The 23,054-nt window shown below is 34.2% G+C and overlaps 2 protein-coding genes across 2 annotated transcripts; one reads left to right on the top strand and one right to left on the bottom strand.

Annotated features, from left to right (window-relative positions):
• Positions 1-1,189: 1,189 nt before the first annotated feature.
• Positions 1,190-6,763, bottom strand: LOC107197041 (C-C chemokine receptor type 4-like). Its single transcript, XM_022686860.2, has 3 exons — positions 6,668-6,763; positions 4,692-4,770; positions 1,190-2,921 (listed from the first exon to the last, which is right to left on the bottom strand). The coding sequence occupies exons 2-3, from the start codon at positions 4,736-4,738 to the stop codon at positions 1,979-1,981; spliced, it is 990 nt and encodes a 329-aa protein (XP_022542581.2). The 5' UTR covers positions 4,739-4,770; positions 6,668-6,763; the 3' UTR covers positions 1,190-1,978.
• A 7,093-nt stretch (positions 6,764-13,856) lies between these two features.
• LOC111197459 (C-C chemokine receptor type 8-like) lies at positions 13,857-15,905 on the top strand. The gene is made up of 2 exons (XM_022686859.2): positions 13,857-13,909; positions 14,911-15,905. Exons 1-2 carry the CDS (start codon positions 13,857-13,859, stop codon positions 15,857-15,859), a joined length of 1,002 nt encoding a protein of 333 aa, XP_022542580.1. The 3' UTR covers positions 15,860-15,905.
• Positions 15,906-23,054: the final 7,149 nt, after the last annotated feature.

The raw sequence follows: 23,054 nt of genomic DNA, 5'->3' as shown, positions 1-23,054 counted from the left end.
ATATTCACCAAAACGCAAAACATTGCTCTATAGTGCCACCATCAGGCCGTCTGAGGTCATTTCTTTTGCCTGAGTAGTGGGTCAATTACTGCTCTACAACTTTTTTTAGGGAAGAAAAAAAAAAAAAGAAAAATCCTACGGTGCTTGGACCCCTAATAATAATAGTGAATATAGTGTTCCAGTTTTAAAAATAGTGATCAAGATGTAATTTCTTTTCACTATAATAGTGAATACAGTGTTTAAATTATAGAATAGTAATATATAGATCAGAGAGACTTTTCCTTATAACAAGGCCTATAGTGCTCCAATGTAGGGAATAGTAATGAAGGCGCCAATTTCCTCTATAACAGCGAATATAGTGTTCCAATTTTAAAAAGTGATAAAATGGTTATTTTTCTTCCCTATAATAATAAATATAGTGTTCCAATTTAAATAAAAGTGATCAAATGGTCATTTATGTTTCCTATAATCGTGAATACAGTGTTACAATTCAAGAAAAAGTGATGGAGTGGTGATGTGTGTGCCCTATAATAGTGAATACAGTGTTCAGACAAGTACCGTTCTTCTGGCAACTGCCAAATCCAGACCAATCTAGATCTCTACTCTAAACATGATGAGATTATGCAGTAACCAATCCACCACAAGGAAGAATGTCATTAAGCTCTAAAACTTTATATATTGAAATTGGGAAAAAAAAAATGCAGGTAACTTTTATATTATAATGTGAGTTTTTTTTTCTGACTACAAGCAACATCTTGGTTTCAACACAGAATGGTACGATAAGATTTACAGACATTTAAAAAGTGCAAGGGATATTGTACGATGTTGCAGGGCACATAAATAGAACAATAATGTTCCGAAAGATTTTATTCATAAAGCATTTTCCAGATAAAATCTCAAAATGTTTTTTACACAAAATATAAAAGAAAATTGGGCAATAATACAATAATAGCAATTAAAAAAAAAAAAAAAATAATAAAAGTTGAGAGCATACAATATAATAAATTAAAAGAATGACAGTAAATTAAAGTACATTAAAACAAGTTCGAAAAGAAAAGAGAATAACATTGATAGAAAGAATCACAAGGTAAAATATTAAAGCAAAAATACAATATATTCCCTCAGCGTGCATCATATTTATCAACGTCTTATTGATTACTGAACTTTTTTTTCCTTCATGATAATTATGTGTGATGATTATTATCAATTTTATGAATTTGCAACCTTAAACAATTAAGAGAGCACTTCAGTTTCTGAATCAGTTTTTCTGCTTTTGCTTTTTTTTATTCTATAAACTACAGACAACATTTCTCCCAGATTCCAAATAAAATATTGTCATTTAAAGCCTTTATTTGCAGAAAATGAGAAATGGCGTTCAGAAATCAATATTTGGTGGAATAACCCTGTTTTTTAATCACAGTTTTCATGCATCATGGCATCATGTTCTCCTCCACCAGTCTTACACACTGCTTTTGGATAAGTTTATGCTTTACACTCCTGATACAAAAAATCAAGCAGTTCAGCTTGGTTTGATGGCTTATATTCCAGAGGATTTCAATTTGGTAAAATCAAAAAACTATTTTTTTTTCAGAGCTGCATATGATGTCCTGCTATTACAAATGACATTAATATTTAGTCCCGCACTAGATTGTGAATATTGTGTGTTACACCAGGTGCAGAAAGTGCTTCTATTCCTCCTGCAGATGTGTCTACCACTGATCTCCTATCTTTGGACTCCATTGCCCAGAGTGCACCACACAGTGACATCACCCATTCACTCACGATTTCACCTGTTTTACTATATATACCCCTGCACTTCACTCACTCCCAGCCAAGTATTATATCTGGTTTTGTCCAGAATCTATATATTTTTTATTTGCCCGTGTTTCTGTTTATTTCTGTGTATTACCTTTTTTGATATTTTTACTACAATTTCCCTGCAGGTAATCAATACAGATAGAATACAAATAGACCAAGACTACAGTCTGGAGCGGCAGATGCGCAGACGTGCCCTGATGAGCCTGATAAGATGCTTTCTAAACTTTTCTCCCACAAAAATGTAGATGAAGGGATTCAGGCAGCAGTGTAAGAACACCACTGCTCTCGTGGTATTTAGAGTCAGTAAAATCCCTTTTAGGATCTCACATTCTCGAGGTATTACACCCATAAATAACAGAACGTAGAGGAGATATGCAATGTTATAAGGCGTCCAGCAGCAGAAGAAGACCACCATGACCAGGATCATGAGGCAGATGGAGTGTTTCTTGGATGAGTGAGAGCCGTGGAGCTTCCGCAGTATCATCGAGTAGCAGAATCCCACAATGATCAGTGGAACCAGCAGACCCACAATGTTCCTTTTAAAAATTCTAAACATATCCAAGCCCCAATCATTAAGATATGCAACACAATGTTCCTCAGTATGTGTCTTCTTAACTCTGATGAACAACAGCTCTGGGAAAGATGCAGCAACAGCTAAGACCCAGATTACCATACTGGACACAATCCCGCAGACCCTAGTTCTGACCCTTAAGGCAAGAACGGCATGGACGATGGCCAAGTACCTGTCGATGCTCATCAGCACAATAAAGAAGATGCTACCATAGAACCCAACAGAGTAAATGCCAAAAATCAAGGTGCACATAACATCACCAAAAATCCAGTCGTGCTTCATTTGGTAGGCCTGGAAGGGAAGAGACAGGACCAGGAGAATGTCAGCCAGAGCCAGGTTCAGAAGGCACACATCGGTGGTGCTTTTCAGCTGAACGCCCACCGTGATGACCCACACCACCAGCGCATTTCCAATGAAGCCCACCACAAAGAACAGGGAGTAGAGTGCAGGGAGAAAATATTTCTCATATCCTTCATATAAACAGCAACCCTTATTCTCAGCTTCATCAGATGTGTAGTTATAGAAGAGAGTGCTAGAAAAAATATGGGAAAGAAAATGCATAAGAAACAGTAATAAATCAGTTTTAAATCCAAATATTTCTTATAGATGTTTCTCCTAAAATTGCTTAAAGGTGTAATTCCATCGTTTTTTCTTTCATTTTAAACTGGTTGTAGCAGAAACTAGTTGTGGTCTCCAGTATAAATGATAAATGTGAGCTGTTTTTTTGTGTAAAAAGTGCTCCAGTGATCGGGTATAACACTGCTTTAGTCCGGTGGAGGAGTGAGCCGGGAGAAACAATACATTTTCTGCTCTTGCTCATGAATATTCATACATGCAAACATTTCGCATCTGATTGGCTAACGGCACTGCGAAACCAGGAGGCAGCGAGATGGACAACAGTTAGGAATGTTTTAAAATAAATAAACATTTATACACTAGTAACAGTCTTTACAACATGTGCAATGCTAAACCTGCTAAGTGCAGTTTAGCCACTGACCTAGTTTTAGAATCTCTGTAAAATCCACCAGAGATCCTATGTAAATCTGTAGTTACTTACACACAGAGGTGAGTAGTGCAGGTCCAGAAAGTAAAAGTCAACCCCGGGGGTAGATTTTTACTGTATATTTAACTAGTGTAAACAGAACTGTTCTAAATACACACCTACATATCTCAGTTGTACTTCACTGGCGGTGTCTCTCCATAGATAAATTCTAAGCATTTGTTTCTTAGCTCTGAATTATTGGGTATATAACTAACTATATAACTAACACTGATGTGTTATTCGCACAAATAACACAGGAATGAACTGCCATGCTGTTCCTATCGCTGTTATTTAGCTCCTATCTGACGAGAGGGCATTGCTGCCCGGATTCAGCTCTGTCTGTGGGAGCTCGTGAGCCGAGGTGGGTGGGGCCATGAATACTAATTCACAGGTTGACATAGACACGGTGCTTTTCCTGATTAACTCGTTTTACTGAATAGTTTCTTGACTAGCTACTGTAGACAATGGAGGTTGAGGAAGAGTTTCATGTGGATTTTAGCTAGATGACACCTTTAAGAGAAATAGCATTAGACAAAAATTAGACAGAAGATATTTCTGGAATGGGTTTCCATGGCCGAGCAGCTACTTTTGGCAGTATAGTGTATGCCCCAATATCACTGTACTTTTTAATATTACAGCGGTTGCACAATGAAACACCTGGTTTTAGAGCACAATAATTGATTGTGGTGACGGACAGTTCTGGTGGAAACAGGAGAGTTGAGGTGCACATTAAATTCTGCCGTGATTTGGGCAGCCGTGGTTTTATGTTTTTTTGAATACAATACGGGTTAGCACCCGAACAGTTTTCTCTTGCATCCACAGTTAATCCTGTTGGATGTGGTTGGTCCTTCTTGGTGGTATGCTGACATTACCCTGGATACCGTGGCTCTTGATACATCACAAAGACTTGCTGTCTTGGTCACAGATGCTCCAGCAAGATGTGCACCAACAATTTGTTCTCTTTTGAACTCTGGTATGTCACCCATAATGTTGGGTTCATTGCAATATTTAGAGTAAAACTGTGCTCTTACTCTGCTTACTGGTGCAATGTGCAATTAATGAAGATTGGCCATCAGGCTGCTCCAATTTAGCCATGAAACCTCCCACACTAAAATGACAGGTGTTTCAGTTTCATTGTCCAAGCCCTGCATATGTATACTTATTCGTACCAAACCCTTTTCTGTATGACGCTCTGCTAGATTGTAAAGAAAAGCTGACTTAGTGGAAGAAAGAAAGAAAGAAAGAAAGAAAGCTTCTCACCTGTTCATTTCCCAAGGAGTGGTATTAGAGGTCATCATCGTTGTCATTTAAAGACACCACGAACGCGGTCTTTGAGATGCTGAGGATACAGAAATAACAGTAATGGCATAAAGGCAGCAATCCTAAAGTGTAAAATACTGGGGCCTATTTTATTGATCTATAGCGCACTGGTTAGTTGAGATTGATTTAGGGGTGAGTCGGTGTGTCTTTGGTATCATGAGAGCGCAAAAATACACCTTACAAAGCTCAAAACACACAAAAGGCATGAACTAATTCTATTAATTAATCATGGGTGTGGTTAATATATATATATATTATATATAATTTTAGCTTAAAGTAAGTGACAGTGACAGTGAATATAGAACATGCAAAGAAAGGAATTAAAGTTTTCAAATGTGCAGTAGTGTATCTGCAGAGGTTATATATATATATATATATATATATATATATAATTTAATATCAACATTTATTTTCACTCGGGAAAAAAACATTGAGGGGGACCCTCATTTACAATGTTGCCGACCATTTACAACATCAAAGGGATTAAACACATTTAATAATAATTTAAAAATAATACGAAATAAAATAGTAAAAGAAAAATTAATTAATAAAAGAAGTGCTAATTTTAAATCAACATTTAATAAAAAATACACATGTAAAACAGAAAATTCTAAAATACCATAAAAAACACATTTCACACGTAAACAGTCCAAAAAATTTATAAAACATTAAATAAGTAAAAAGATAATAGTAAAAGTAAAGTAAAATGTTAAAAATGATGAGAAGTAATTAAATGAATAATAGAACTAAGAAATAGAATTAAATATAAAACATCAAAATAAAAAAATAAGTAATAATAAATAAACAAAAATAAATTAAATAAAAATTTTATTAAAAAAAAGATAAAAGATAAGCTAATAAAAAAAAGTAATTTAAAACAGTCACAGGCTTTCTGGTGATTAGAAACTAAAAGTTTAAAATGATTCAGTGATTCCAGTGAGCTGAGCTTTAGAGTTTCTTATAGTCAATTCCAGCTCGCTGGTGCTGCTCTGTAGCTAAAAGCAGATTTTCCCAGTTCAGTAAAAACTCTTGGTACCTGAACAGATGATCCAGCCACTGGAGCAAGTCTGATATGTATTATTATTATTAAGTGAGATCAGTGAAGAGATATAAGCTGGCAAATTCCCAGAAAGTGATTTATAGATAAAAAATAGCCAATAAGATTTGTTAACACTATAGGGGCCACATTTAACACAGTGTGCAAGGCGCGGCATGATGCTCGTTGCTATCTGACACCCCGCAGACAGTTTAATTTTTTACACCTTTCACCTGCGTTGTTTAAATAGCAACAGTACTTCTAAATATATCTACACTGATGGGCATGGTGGTCTGGAAATGAGATGTGTTCAGGTAAATTTCTGCTGTATTGCTATCTTGACAGCAGAAAACAAAGATGCGCCACTGACTGATTGCAAACTAGACAGAGGGCAACAGTCAGACGTTCATTGTTACCTTGGCAACTCAATACACTCACATACAAACACGTTGCAGAGCGCAAACCAAATTTTTACATTAACAATAAACAGAATACTAAATGAAACATTATGGTTCCCATATATATATATATATATATATATATATATATATATATATATATATATATATATATATATAATTAGAACAAAGAATTGTCCCATTGTTAAATCATTTCTGTGAAACCTAGATTAAACCGATTTTGTTCTCATCTGTATATAACTATGGTGAGCCTCGCTGTCAGACAGAATATTGCCTGCATTTCAAAGCTGTGATTCTCTTTTCTGCAATTAATATACATCTAATTAATACACATTATTGAATTTTACTAAAGTTTTCCTCATTTTATTTAGATTATTTCTAAATAATTAGTTTAGAAATAATATAAATAATATAAATAATTAAATTTAGTGAAATCAGTGATTTTGATGGTAGGGTATTACCTTGTGCAGGACTCTTTTTTTCAGGCTTCTCTCTGTAGATCGCTGGAGGAAGTGTTGTGTTGCAGAAGATGCTTCAAGAGATTTATTTTGTTGCAGAAAAAAAGAAACCAGTGTACAAATCATCACACACAATCACTCCTCCTACAAACCACCAAAAACACCTACTTCTCTTCTCTAGAAGAACATGACTAACTTGAAAATGCAAATAAAATGCAGAAGAAACTAGTGCAAACCTAACCCTGGAAAACAGTAATATCTAAATTAGTTTTATCTTTTTGTCACATCCCTAAATCTGTTTAAATCTGTATGAGAAATGTTTTATTATTTACATTGGTTTGATTGCAGACAGTATGAACCCAAAATATTTCTGATTGAGGCTGCCGGATCGATCCAAATATCGATAATATCGATACCAAAGCTGGTATTGATATTGAGCAAAACTCAAGCTTTTTTTCTCTCCCGCATTTTTTAAATATATATTTTTTGTATATTTTTTAACTCTCTGTTTATTTCTGAATTGCACTGAAAGGGAGAAAATTGTTTTTCCTAAGAACAATTCTATTTGAAAAAAGAAACAAAGAAATAGAAAAGATGTCTAGTGAGGGGAGAATTTTTATTTCCCCTTTTCTACCTCAAAAAAGATTTATTTTTTATTCATTTAATGTTAAAGCATGTAAGTAAATGTTACTGCCCCTGCATTTACTTGGTTTTAGATCGATACGAAAATTCCCAGTATCGCCCACCTCTAATTTCTGAACATAAGATACTTTAGGAGGATTGAGGATTGGGATTTAGGAGGATTAGGATTAAGATTTTGTCCTCTTGGCCTCACCCTACAGTTGCAGAGTGTAATAAATGTATACAGCACTGTCGTAATCATATATATTATTTGTTTTACATACAGTAGACTGTTATATACTACATATAGTGGACAATACACCTGCATTTAAGCATTTTAAGATTTTTTTCCATCAAAAAGTAAAAAAGCACACAGAAATAATTACAACCATCATCAGTTTTTCTCTTTAAGCATGAAATGTTTACTTTATTGTAAATCCCGACTGAAACGAGACATTTCTTCTGTTTCTACAGCTGATAAAACAGCGTGTTTACAGAGTAGCACTGTTAGCCCTCACCACCAAACAAGCACAGCATGAAATAATATTAAAACAGAAACACAGTATCAGTAAAAGCTTTTACAAGCTCCAGATTAAAATATATATTTCAGTTTGGAGCAATTTACTGCAAGCTAAGCTTACAAACAGCCATATTTTACACTTAACATGATATATTTACACATTTAACCCGATCGCTAATGCTAATCGCTAATGCTAATAGCTAATGCTAATCGCTGCTAGCTTCCGCCTGCTAGCCTACAGCTTTAGCAGTTAAAACAAACATTTTAACTCAACTTATACCTCACATATTTACACTCTGGATGTTTTAATACCATTTCAAGTCTCTTATTAACATTTTAAACTCCTTACAAAACAGAAATACCCACTGATTTACTAATAATCTGTCTTTATCTGGTACAATACTCACAATAGAACAGCACAGACGAACAGCACAAAAGATTTGTTTTAATGGAGCGCTGCAGTGAGTGTCAAGCTGTAACTTCTTTAAAAAATTCAATAATCAAGGAAATCTTACCTAGTGTGCCTTTAAGTAGAAATGTTATCTTTACTTCACTGGAGTAAGTATTTTCAGACTCTCTAATCCTTACATTTCAAAAATAGCCTCGTTGCTCCTATTTAATTTCAGCTTCTTTTCTTTCAGGATTTTTCCTCCAGTGATTTCCTCTAGTATATGGAAAGCAAGACTACATACAGTTTTGGGAAAACAAAAGTTTCTCTGATTTTAACAAATTGAAAACCTCTGGAATATAATCAAGAGGAAGATGGATGATCACAAACCATCAAACCAAACTGAACTGCTTGAATTTTTGCACCAGGAGTGTAAAGCATAAAGTTATCCAAAAGCAGTGTGTAAGACTGGTGGAGGAGAAAATGCCAAGATGCATGTTTAAAACTGTGAATTAAAAAACAGGGATATTCCAGTAAATATTGATTTCTGAACTCTTAAAACTTTATGAATGTGAACTTGTTTTCTTTGCTCATTTTTTAAAGTCTGAAAGCTCTGCATCTTTTTGTTATATCAGCCATTTCTCATTTTTGTGCAAATAATTGCTCTAAATAACACCATTTTTATTTGGAATAACTGTTTATAGGTTATAGAATAAAACAACATTGTTCATTTTTGCTAAAACATGAACTTTAAATATTTATAGGTATACTTAAACATATACCTATATAAAATGTATTTAAAATTGAAAAAACTAATTTTTTTAAGTGGGCTTGAAGCGCATACACGCACATACACATTTTTTTTCTTCACTCTTTTATGCCATCTGCTGGTTTGGCAGAGGTTTGCTTCATTGTTTCTGAAGTGGAATAACAGCTCTCATTTACATAAACTGCTCTATCAATCTCCACCTAAATCTGTTTTTTTTTACTTCATCTCTTTAACCCATGCGTATATCAGTTAGAAATTGTGTTCTTTACAAAGTTATGATTTTTAGAGAGATTTTAAGAAGGGCATTTGACTTTAAAATAACTGAATGCCAAAGAACTTTAAATAAACTTTATTATTTTGTTTGCATTGCATCTTTTAATGTTGATTATGTACAACCTTTAAAGAATGTCGCTTTATACGCTGTATGTAAGTCAAATTAGGCATAAAATTGCAAATTAAAGGAGAACTCTGGTGTAAAATTGACTTTTGTTGTAGTAAAACATGATAAAAAGTTATTTTTTTTGATGAATAGCCCACCTCTGTTGTCCCACAGTGTTGTGAGACCCAGGAATTTTAACAGGTTGTCCAAACATCCTTCAGACTGGGTGACACGGGGCATAATTTACCCTGATAAATCACTTTTTACACCGTTATCCAGCTCAAAGTAGCTCCACACTTCCTTACTAGAATCCGGAGAGCCCGGACATTTAAAACGAGGCATTAATAACTTAAAAAGTGCACAAGAAGCTTATTAAAAAGCACTGTTTACATCCTATGAAAATTTCATCAAAAAAATATTAATATTACTGAAATGGACTAACATTAATTTGTTTTATCACAAACAAACAAAAAATACAACTAGTGTTGTATAGTGACAGATTTACTTCCTTGTTTCGTTGTATTACATTAGGGGCACTCTGGTGAGGTTTTGAACCCTTCGGAGACACCTGGTGAACACCTAATATAATGCAGTGTAGCTCCTCAATGCTTTCTTGTCAATTTTTCACATTTTGTAATTTGTTAGTCAAGAATCTTCTGAATCAGAAAATGTAGAGAATGACTGATTCTTCATCACCAATATCCATACACACATTGTAAACTCCAAATAAAACAGGCGCTTTTTTTTTTTTTTTACTTTTTTTTTGCATTTTGCATTTTGCAAATGGAACCTAAAAAATGAAAATTAAAGTCTCAAAGTGAATTGTTGTTTTTTTCCCAAGTTTCTACTTCAGTTTAAGCCCTGAATGGTCTCTGTGCTGTATGTAAAACTTAAGATATCCTGTGTTATAGCGTTTAGCGTTTAGCGTTTATGTGCTATAGCGTCCAAACGTTATAGTGTTATAGCGTTTGTCTGATTTTTGGCCTATTCATTTACATTTGTGTGTATGTGTGTGTGTGTGTTTGTGCATGTACTTATATGTATATGTGAGTGTATGTGTTTGGCTCTTTGTTAGCTATTGTTGATCTTGTGTGGTTTTTTTTATGTAATTTACTGTAGTGTTTGAATTAGAGGTGTCCAGGCTAAGTCTGATTCGGTGGTTCTGATTGGTTGTGAGAGTGTTTGTCTGTTGATGTTATTTTTGGTTTTCCAGTTCATGAGGGTTACTTTCTTGGCGATGGTCGCAATTTTTTTCTGATGTGTGATTGAATTTGTGTTTTTTTTTTTTTTTTTGCATGTTGCTGTACCTACCACAGAGTTCTGCAAATGTGTTGACATCTCTTGGTAAAATGACATGTGATTTAATAATCTCTACAGACACAAAACACAAGCACTGTTTTTTTAATTAATTTAAAATGTAAAAAAATATATATATATTTAAATATATATGATATATATATATATATATATATATATATATATATATATTTTATGTTCTATATAATCTTAAATGAAATTAAAAAGTAAATGTAGGAAACACTTAATTTTATTTGCATTTACCATGCTGTCGCAATCTTGTCTTTTTTTTTTTTTTGGCCCTCCACCACCCACCCTCTTCGGAGGACTATTAATATTTTATTGTTTATTTATTTGATTATTTACACATTACAACAGTGTAAATTATAGTTGTGTTTTTTTTTTCTTGTTTTTTGTCTTTTGTGAGTATATTTAGGGGGTTTAAAATTGCAGGGATCTGGAAGGAAGATACAAGAGAGGGAGCTGAGGGAGGAAGAAAGGGGGACATTCGGGGGAAGATGAGATAAAGGGGGAAAAAGGAATAGAAAAGAAGTTGAAAAGCAAGACTGATAAAGAGAAAAAAAAAGAAAACGAAAGAAAGAAAGAAATGTATGTTTGGATGACTAAACAAAAACATGAACATGTGTGCTGATTTTGTCTGATTTTTGGCCTATTCATTTACATTTGTGTATGTGTGTGTGTGTGTTTGTGCATGTACTTATATGTATATGTGAGTGTATGTGTTTGGCTCTTTGTTAGCTATTGTTGATCTTGTGTGTTTTTTTTAATGTAATTTACTGTAGTGTTTGAATTAGAGGTGTCCAGGCTAAGTCTGATTCGGTGGTTCTGATTGGTTGTGAGAGTGTTTGTCTGTTGATGTTATTTTTGGGTTTCCAGTTCATGCGGATTACTTTCTTGGCGATGGTCGCAATTTTTTTCTGATGTGTGATTGAATTTGTGTTGTTTTTTTTTTTGCATGTTGCTGTACCTACCACAGAGTTCTGCAAATGTGTTGACATCTCTTGGTAAAATGACATGTGATTTAATAATCTCTACAGACACAAAACACAAGCACTGTTTTTTTTAAATAATTTAAAATGTTAAAAAATATATATATTTAAATATATATGATGTATGATTGCTAAAAAAAAAAAAAAGGCATATCAAATGAATCAATGATCCGAAAAAAAGACCTTTAGGAAGGTTGATCAGACTGGAATGATGATCATCTGAGCTAAACTAAACCCTCTAAAAAGAGAAGTGGTGTTTTTTGGTGGTTTTGTAGGAGGGATGTTCGTGTGACTTAATACCTCCAGAATCATCTTCAGCTCCACATCACGTCCTCCAGCAATCTACAGAGAGACGACCCAACAGTGTCCTGCAGAAGGTAAAACCAAACCTGCAATATCAGAGATTTTATTAAAACTTGGTAAAAATAATCAAAACTGGACTGAAACGTGTGGTTACAAGCAATAATAACAAAATTCAGTAATGTGTATTTATTATAGTACAATTAAAGTACATTTATTATTGTTAACTAATTTATAGCAATTATATCCAGTCAAATCCAGTCTAATAGACCAGCTGACAGAAAGAGTTAAGAGAATTTAAAATTTAGTTTGAAAACATTCATATTTGAGCTCAGTTTAAAACACAGCAGCTCCGCAGACTTTTATTCTGTAACGGCACATTTATACTAATTCATTTTGTTAATTTTCCTTCTTTTAAATGTATTGTTTTAATCATGTTTGAATCATCCTTTATTAATGCTTAATTCTTATTTTTTATGTCCATTTTTTATCAATGCTTTACTCTTATTTTATCTTTAAATCTTTATTTATCTGATTTCCATTTTTATTGATATTCTTTTAAATTTATGAATTTTATCATTTAAAAAAATTAAATGTAAAATTATAAAATTATATATTTAAATTTAAAATTTATGAATTTTATCATTTCTAAAGCACTTTTAATGACCGTTGTGTATAAAAGATGCTGTATAAATAAACTTGCCTTCCCTTGCCTAGCCTTGACAAATATTAGTTTTAAGCTATGGAATAAAAATCTTTGTTGAGAAATGTATCAGTGAATAAACGTAGTCAGCACATACTTCACAAAAATAGTGCAATAGTTACATTAAAGTGATTCCAACGCAGACTGATTTTCACACTCAAAGATAAAAGACTAAAAAGATAAAAGAGGCAGCTAAAATAAATAAGGGATGGAATATTAATCAGTAAGAAAATTAACTGACAAATAAGTACTAACTTGACTTTTGTGTTTTCCTAATTTCTGAAGTTGACTTTTGGACAGAAGTTTATCAGATAGTACAGAAAAATATGGGAATAAAAATATGTGTTTTTGACTATATGTACTATATAACAGAATACAGATTTCCTGATTCATGACTTGTATGTTGTTTCTTTCTTTACTATCAACGCAATTAAATGTTGTTTCACCAACAAAAAAAAAGGGGGTCACACACTCTAATAATATTCAGTTGGACCACCTTTGTCTTTGATTGCAGCTTTACACATTCACTGTGGCATTGTTTCTATAAGCTTCTGCAGTGTCACAAAATGTATTATTTATTTCAATCCAGTGTTGCTGGATTCATTTTTCACCAAGATCTTGCAGCAGCATTGATGATGGTAGAGTCTGACCACTGCACAAAGCAGCTCTTCTCCATCCAGCACATCCCAAAGATTCTCAATGAGGTTAAGATCTGGACTCTGTGGTGAACTCTCTCAATCCATGTGTGAAAATGATGATCTCATGCTCCCTGAACTCTGAACTCTTTCACAATTCCAGCCCCATGAATCCTGATATTGTCTTGGAATATGTCCTTGATCATCAGGGAAGAAAAAATCCATTAATGGAATAATCTGGTCTATATTTAGTATATTCAGGTATTCAGCTGACCTCATTCTTTCAGCACATACTGTTGCTGAACCTAAACCTGCAGACCAACTGCAGCACCAACCCCCACATCATTTACTTACTTAAATCCACTTTTTTGTTTGTGGCGAGACAGTGTAATTTAAGAGGAGGTAGAGTTTAACAAAAGACATTTTATCAACTGGTCAAAATCTCAATGACAAACTTCTATGGCAACTGTTTTTGACAGTACGTATGGCAGAATACAGATTTACGGACTGATAACTTACATGTTGTTTCTCTTTTTTTTAGTATACACAATATTGTTTGCTGTGGCTTTCAATGGCATCAACGCAACTGAACGCTACTACTAGCACTCCTTGGGAATCGACCAGGTGAGAAACTCAAAACAGGTGTAATGTGGTGCTTGGCTCCTTTAAACCAGGGGTGTCCAAACTTTTTTTTGTTGGGGGCCAGAAGGAGAAATATATTTGAAGTCACGGGCCACAGACTCTGTAATAAAACAAATAATGAAATATACCACTTTAAATAATACATTTTCCTGATTATTTCATTTACACACCATTTTACTTGACTTACTATCTTTATCTTTGACAGTGTTGTGTAAACTAAGATTTTTCAAATTGATGTTTAATTTCATGATGTCTCTTAATATTAAACTCCTTAATTACGGCAACTTTTAGACTCTTTGCCCCGTTTTTCTGCGCTAGAAATGCGCACTCTCTCCGCTTTTAGACTCTTTGCCTCATTTTTCTGCACTAAAACTGTGCACCCTCTCCGCTTTTAGACTCTTTTGCCCCGTTTTTCTGCGCTAGATATGCGCACTCTCTCCGCTTTTAGACTCTTTGCCTCGTTTTTCTGCACTAAAACTGTGCACCCTCTCCGCTTTTAGACTCTTTGCCCCGTTTTTCTGCGCTAGAAATGCGCACTCTCTCCGCTTTTAGACTCTTTGGCCCGTTTTTCTGCGCTAGAAATGCGCACTCTCTCCGCTTTTAGACTCTTTTGCCCCGTTTTTCTGCGCTAGAAATGCACACTCTCCGCTTTTAGACTCTTTGCCTCATTTTTCTGCACTAAAACTGTGCACCCTCTCCGCTTTTAGACTCTTTAGTGCGATTTTCTGCGCTAGAAATGCGCACTCTCTCTGCTTTTAGACTCTTTGGCCCGTTTCTGACACCTAGCGTTCAAACTTTGAATCTCATTTTATAAAAACCTGCTTAACAGCGGGCTAACTTTCATTCTATTTCTAAAATACCTCGGGGGCCGCTCCAAAAAAGGAAACGGGCCGCAGTTTGGACACCCCTGCTTTAGATAAATGTGATTGTGCTAATCATACTTATTATTATTTATTATTTCCATATTTTTCATATTATTTCAGCACTCTCTTCTATAACTACACATCTGATGAAGCTGTAAATGAGGATGACTGTATATATGAAGAATATGAGAGATATTTCCTCCCTGCACTCTACTGCCTGTTCTTTGTGGTGGGCTTTATTGGAAATGCACTGGTGGTGTGGGTCATCACGGTGGGCACTCAGCTGAAAAGCACCACCGATGTGTGTCTTCTGAACCTGGCGCTGGCTGATCTTCTCCTGGTCCTGTCTCTTCCCTTTCGGGCCTACCAAATGAAGCATGGATGGATTTTTGGTGAAGTCATGTGCACCATGGTTTTCACCATTCACTATATTGGGTTCTATAGTGGCATCTTCTTTATTGTGCTGATGAGCATCGACAGGTACTTGGCCATCGTCCATGCCGTACTTGCCTTAAGGGTCAGAACTAGGGTCTGCGGGATTGTGTCCAGTCTGGTAATCTGGGTCTTAGCTGTTGCTGCATCTTTCCCAGAGCAGTTCTACATCAGGGTTGAAAATTTCTCATCTGAGGTTCTTTGCATTGACTATCCCAATAATGTAAAATTGGTAACTGTTGGCCTCTTTAAAAAGAACATTGTCGGCCTGCTTGTTCCATTGAGCATCATGGGTTTCTGCTACTCAATGATACTCCGTAGGCTCCACAGATCTCGCTTACCTAATAAATACCCCATGCGCCTCATTGTCATAGTCGTGGTGGTCTTCTTCTGCTGCTGGACGCCGTTTAACATCGCAGAATTCATTGGAGCCCTGCAATTCCTGGGCTTAACTCCTCACGATTGCGAGTTCACGAAACGGTTTACCCTGACTCTGTGGATCACTGAAGCAGTGACGTTCTCACACAGCTGCTTGAATCCCTTCCTCTACGTATTTGTGGGAGAGAAGTTTAGAAGGCATCTCTTCAGGTTCTTCAGAGAACACCAGTCCATCTCCAGTTCAGAAAGAGCCACCTGACCCAGACTGCAGACTTGAGCCCAATCCCATTTAACCCCTGAGCCCTACCACTTACCCCTACCCCTAGTTTTTAAGTGTTACAAGGGAAAGGGGTGAAATCCTCAAATTAAGAATTTGGACAACCCTTCAAGCACCTGATAGATATGTCATCAGGAGCGCTAAACTTTAGTAAAGGTCTCATTCCATCATTTTTTCATTAATTTTAAAATGTCTAGTTGTGGATTATCAAGTATGAATGAATGCTTTTTTGTGTAAAAAAGTGCTCAGGTGTTTCTATTGAGCCCTGCTTTAGATCACTGAATTAGAGGTCTCTAAACAAAGACAGGATTTTGGCTCTTGCTCATAAATATTCATACATGCAAATATATCACCCCTGACTGGCTAACAGCACTGGCTAACCGCAGTCAAATGTACAGCTCTAAACCTCAAAGGACAAAATCTTTCCTTAGTTTTAAAGATACAGCACTGAGTGCTAGATAAAGTTAACCCTTAAACTCAGACTCTCAGCGTCGCTCAGCGGTGAAAATCCGCGTGGCCAAGAGATGTTATCAATGCCACGATGCGGACAGACCAATGCTGGTCTACCTGCTTTCCCCGTGGCCGCCAACACCTGGAAATTTCTGGCGTATTGCTATCTTGGCAATGGAAAAAAACAGGTGCCCCACTGACTGAATACAACCAAGACAGATGACAACAGTCAGATGTTCATTGCTATTTCAGCAGTAAACATGGACATGCAGCAGTGCACAAACCCATAGCCCTAAGCAAACTTTTGCCAACGCATCTGTAACATTTGTATTGTCTCTATTCACTGTATAAATGTGTAAATATACAATGCTTTCAATAATCCTGCATGTCTTATTGAACATGTCTATTTAAAATAAAACATTTAAAAATGTCATTAACTTGGATTGCCACCTCTAGCTCTTCAAAATGCTCAAACCTGGTTCATCTCAGGGATATTTGGTGGATTTCTGGTATTTCTGTAAATAAGCAGGTCAGTTTTCTCTGCAGAAAAGTGTTGAACATGTCCAGGTTGCTGCACCGTTAAAATAGCAATCTGCCAAAGTCAGAGCACACCTGGCTCTTAAAGAGAATGTCCATACTGATTGTTACGCCCAAAGACGCATTATTAATTAAGAGAATTAGTACATGCCTTTTCTGAGTTTTAAGCCGTGCAAGGCATACTTTTCTCAACGTTAGGATAGCAAAGCCACACTGACACGCCCTATATCAAGTTCCACGGACTTACCAAAAGCTCACTAAAATATGGTCCAATGTTTAAAAACTTCAGCAGCACTTCTGTGTCTGAAGCACTTGTACAAGGTGCTCCTTTATGCTCAGTTCAGAAAAATATATATATAAATAATGTATAAAAAGTTATGTATAGCTTTCTGCAGATCTTTTGTGTAAATTAGAAGGACAGTAGAAAGACCTCTGTTATTCTCCTTCTGAACGGTGGTATTCAGTGTCATGTTTTAATGGATTTATATTAATATATGCTTTAAAATGTAATTTATTCACCTTTTTATTTGTATTGCTTTATTCTTTTTTATAGTTTTAAAATGTACATAAAATAAATTCTACATAAATAAAGATTTTATGAATAGTATTGTTTTATTTTTACGTGATTTTCAGCAGAGTACAATATCTGTTGTACTCTTACCATGTTTAAATTAGCATATGCTAATGGAAAGTTAGCATATGCCTATCAAGTGTAGACTATTAAAACACATTGTTAGGATATTATATGAGTAACATTAGTACATTTTAGTTAGTTCTAAATGATCATATCTGCCCAGTTCTTTCAGCACTACACTGGCTAATAATTATACAGTGGCTTGCTGAATACATTGAATACATTAATAGAGTCCAGCAGCTGTGTGTAATTTAGTCTCGTTATAAATATAAACAGCTGTTCTGTGAAGGCCTCAGTGGTTTGTTAGAGAACACTAGTGAACAAACAGCATCATGAAGACCAAGGAACTCACGAGACACGTCAGACATTGATAAAGTTGTGGAGAAGTTTAGAAGTTAAAAGCAGGGTTAGGTTATAAAAAAAAAACATATCCCCATCCTAAACACACCATCCCCACTGTGAAACATGGTGGTGGGAGCATCATGATGTGGGGATGATTTTATTCAGCAGGGATAGAGAAGCTGGTCAGAGATGATGAAAAGATGGATGGAGATAAATACAGGGCAATCCTGGAAAAAGAAAAGCTGTTGGAGGCTTGAAAAGACTTGAGACTGGGAAGGAGATTCACCTTCCAACAAGACAATGACTCTAAACATAAAGCCAGAGCTACAGTGGAACGGTTTAAAACAAAACATTTTCATGTGTTAAAATGAGAATGAGCCCAGTCAAAGTCCTAAAGACCTAAACTCAATCGAGAACTTGTGGTAAGATCTGAAAACTGCTGTTCATAGAAGCTCTCTATCTAATATAACTGAGCTTGAGCTGTTTTGCAAAGAAGAGTCAGCAAAAATCTCAGTCACTAGATGTGCAAAGCTGGTGGAGACCAACCGTAAAAGACTTGCAGCTGTAACTGCATTGAAAGGTGGTTCCACAAAGTATTGTTTTGTATCATGCATAATTTTCTTTCCACTTCACAACTGTATAGCACATTGTGTTGGTCTTTCACATTAAATTCCAACAAAATATATTCACGTTTGTGGTTGTAATGTGACAAAATATGGAAAAGTTCAAGGGGTATAAATACTTTTGCAAGCCACTGTGTATTCTGTATCGATTATGACATTATTCTATTATTCTATTGAAATACACTACCAGACAAAAGTTTGGATTTTTTTGCTTTTAACTGTTATATTAATGTAATACCTAAATATATTTATTTAATTTAATTTACTTTCTAATACGTAACATGATACATTGTACTTTAAGTACACTATACACTATATTGTACTTTTTAAAAAGTATGATCAAAGTTTACTTTTAAACATCTGAAGAAAGCGTAATATTAATGTACTTTTAATATATTTTAAGTACTAAAAAGTATATTGTTAGTATATTTACAGAATGCTTGGACATTTCTCCATATGTTTTAATACAATTAAGCATATATTTGTTTTACTAAGGTAGATGCAGTCAGAGAATCACACCATGCAGAAAAAAATTAATAACCCCAGTATTTTATAAAACATATATACATACATAAAAATATATATATTTTAAAAACATTTTAACAATGATTATACTTTTTAAAAGTACAATATAGTGTATAGTGTACTTAAAGTACAATGTATCATGTTACGTATTAGAAAGAAAATTAAATTTTGAAAGTTTTGAAAATATATTTAGGTATTACATTAATATAAGAGTTAAAAGCAAAAAAATTAAAACATTAAATGAGAAGGTGAATCCAAACTTTTGACTGGTAGTGTATGTCAATAGAATAATGTCATAATCGATACAGAATATACAGTGGCTTGCAAAAGTATTTATACCCCTTGACCTTTTCCATATTTTGTTGATTTAGTTAATGGGGTTGTATTATTATTAATAATATTAATATTAATTAATAAATATAGTCTCTGACTCTGACTGCATCTACCCTAGTAAAACAAATGCTTAATAGTATTAAAACATATGGAAAAATGTCCAATTATGCTGTAAATATACTAACAGTATACATTTTTGTACTTATTTAAAATATATTAAAATTACATTAATATTATGCTTTCAACAGATGTTTAAAAGTAAACATTGATCATACTTTTGATCATAAAAAGTACAATATAGTATACTTGGATATTTCTCCATATGTTTTAATACAAATAAGCATATATATTTTTTTACCAGGATAGATGCAGTCAAAAATAATAATAATAATACAACCCCATTAACTAAATCAACAAAATATAGAAAAGGTCAAGGTATAAATACTTTTGCAAGCCACTGTATATTCTATATTGATTATGACATTATTCTATTGACATACACTACCAGTCAAAAGTTTGGATGCACCTTCTCATTTCATTTTTAATTAAAAATGTTAAACAAACTAAAATACTCTTATCTGGGGAGCTGTTAACATGCATTTTTCTGAGGCTGGTAACTCTCTCTCTCTCTCTTTCTTTCTCTCTTTCTTTCTACTTATTACTTAGACAGAAAAACACCACAGCTTTAAATAAGAGAGATGACCAAGAACCACATAAAAATACAACCTACTAAATGGTTAAACCTGAAGCTATAAATGTGTTATATGTAGATATATGTTTACTCACAATTAGAAGCAGTGGTCAACTGGTGGTTGAATGCTTCGTATAAGAAGGTTTCAGTTCTCTGAAACGCAGAGCAGCAGCTTCTTTAAATATATAGATGAGCTCTAGGCTTTTTATGTTAAAGCATCGTCCGCAGTTTGTGCTCTAAGTGAAGATTCAAAACATGGTCTTCAACAGATAACCCTAGTGAAATAAAACTATATTAAAATATACTAAGCATTATTATGCTTTAGTGCACTAAAGTGTACATGTAGCCACTTTACTATTAATCAGTATATTAAAAAAATGCTCAAATTGAACAACTTTTTTTGTACTTATTACACTTTAACTTATATTTATATTTATTTATATTCATTTATATTTAATTTATAAAAATAGTACTAAAAAGTATTACTTAAATTTTGTTAAAGTGTACCTAATTGTACTAAAATGAAACTATTTTAAATATACTTACAGTAACATTTAAACATTTAAACTACTTCATGTATGTAACCCCATATTTTAAATATGCTTACAGTAAAATTATAAAATTATAATACATTTAATGAGTATTACAAATGTATCACTATTTATTATACACCAGGTATATTAGTTAAATATACAGTATGTGATCTATTTACATTACAGAGTACAAATATGCTTCTTATTCCTCTCTTTTATAAGTAGCACACTTCTAGTATACTTCTCTGGGTGTAAAAAGTTATATTTATAATTTTTGAATATACTGTACTACAATTTTTAGGGTGTTACAAATTTACTTTAAGTTTTTTATTTGACATTTAAATGTGTAATTTAATGCTGTATCCTATAATGTACTTACTTTTACTTTATATTTTCCTAATTATAATTACAGAGCATTGAAATACATATAACAGTAACTGTTATATTAATATAATACCTAAATATATATTTTAAACATTTTACCAGTGTAGTAATTTAATTAATTTAATACTTTCTAAAAAAAAGTTACAAGATACACTGCACTTTAAGTGAACTACAGTAACTGTTGTTTTAACAAACTTTCCTAAAAACGTACAAAAGTATATTTGAAAATAAGTATTTTAGAAATATACTGAATTACATCAAACTAAAAGTGTACTTCATAGTATTCTATTGTTTTTGTTAATACACTATATTGTACTTTTTAAGAAGTATGATCAAATTTCACTTTCAAACATTTAATGAAAGCATAATGTTAATGTACTTTTATATATTTTAGGTAAGTACAGCATACTTGGACATTTCTCAATATGTTTTAAGTACAATTAGGCATATATTTCTTTCACCAGGGAAATGCAGTCAGAGACACACAACCATGCAGAAAAATACAAAATAATACAACCTCATTTATAAAAAATATGTTGTGACAGCATGCCAGTTCTGTCAACACTTCACTGGCTAATAAATATACAGTGTCTTGCAAAAGTATTAATACCCCTTGAGCTTTTTCACATTTTGTCACCTTACAACCTCAAACTTAAATGTATTTTTTAAGGAGATTTTAAGTGATGAACCAAAACAAAGTAGCACATTATAGGTTCCATTTCTGAATAAGCCTCAGCTTGACGCTCTACCACACTCCCCTTGGTTAAGTCCACCAAGAAAAAAATACGACAAGAAATCCACAGAACCATTGGGTTTAAAGTTGAACAGTTTACTTCTTCCAAATTAGGTTTACATTCTTCCAAAGTCCTTCCAAAGTTAACCAAAAAGGGGAACTTAACAAAGAAAGAAAGAGAGAGGTCAAAAAACTGTTTGACTTTAAGGCTCCATCTTCTCCTTCTTGTTCACCAACTGCCCTCTCCCCCTTCCTCTCCTGATTCTCTCTGGAACTCTTAGCCCCTCCCACAGCCCCTTTCTCATGGTAGAGTCCAATTACCCACAGCTAGCAAGGCAACTACTCTGTTCTAAATCTAACTTTCCACAATACATAAATAATCTATATAAATACCTTAAATTCTATATATTAACATATGAACTGTAAATCCTTCAAATAAAAATGAATTGTACTGGTTAGTGTTTGTAGATCCTGTGGTTTTATAGGATATGTGGATTATGACTATAATTTACTTCAGTCAGTAGTTAATACCTTTAAAACACAGGAATTCAACTGTCGGCCCCATGCTACCTAGGCTAACAGACTGCTGGTGTTAATGGAGATGGCTAACGGCTAACTGGCCATGCTAACTCTATATCCAAGCTAAATTAGTCACCGTTTTCTTAATTAATTATGTTGAAAACAGCCTTGGTCGGATTCTGAGTAATGTTGAAATATAATTATATCACTATTGTGAAATAAGGTTGCACTCTAGAGCTCTGTATAAGTAAAGTACAGGTACAGAATGAGTTGTGTGGGAAGTACAGGGTGCAAAACACTGTAAATACGGTTAATATGAAAATTTCTAATAGGTGCAGCGTAAAGTGCAAGGTGTAGTGAGTTTAAATAGATGGCAGTGGGATGTATTCTGGCACTGTAACGCTACTGGCTGTTCCACAGCCTGGTCGCCCGGGGGAAGAAGCTGTTGTGGAACCAGCTGGTTCAGGTCTTCAAGCTTCTGAGCTTCCTTCCACTTGGCTGCTGTGAGAGAAATTAGCAAGTGCAGTTATCTCATATCAAGACAATAAATCTGTTTCTTTTCTCAAGAGTTGGGTAGGCTGTTGTGTTAGAAATGGTTGAATTATTCTGATGTTATAAAGCGCAAAGTGGCAGTACTGAGCAACTGAGGCCACATGGTGGGTGATGGAGAGCACCATGTTAACACCCAGGTTCCTATAGCAACCTTTGTCGGTGAGAGAGAGAGAGAGAGAGAGAGTCGATGTTTATGGCGAAGTTGTGTTGGATAGATGGTTTTTGCTGGTTTTCCCAGAAGTTCAGTTTTTGAGAGATTTAGCTGAAGGTGATGCTCCTTCATCAATGAGGATATGTCTGAGAGACACTGCGATATCCGTG

This window comes from Astyanax mexicanus, chromosome 1 (assembly GCF_023375975.1).
Source record: "Astyanax mexicanus isolate ESR-SI-001 chromosome 1, AstMex3_surface, whole genome shotgun sequence".
NCBI lineage: Eukaryota > Metazoa > Chordata > Actinopteri > Characiformes > Acestrorhamphidae > Astyanax > Astyanax mexicanus.
The sequence above is the reverse complement of the archived record's forward strand: the minus strand, read 5'-3'. Positions and strand labels throughout refer to the sequence as shown.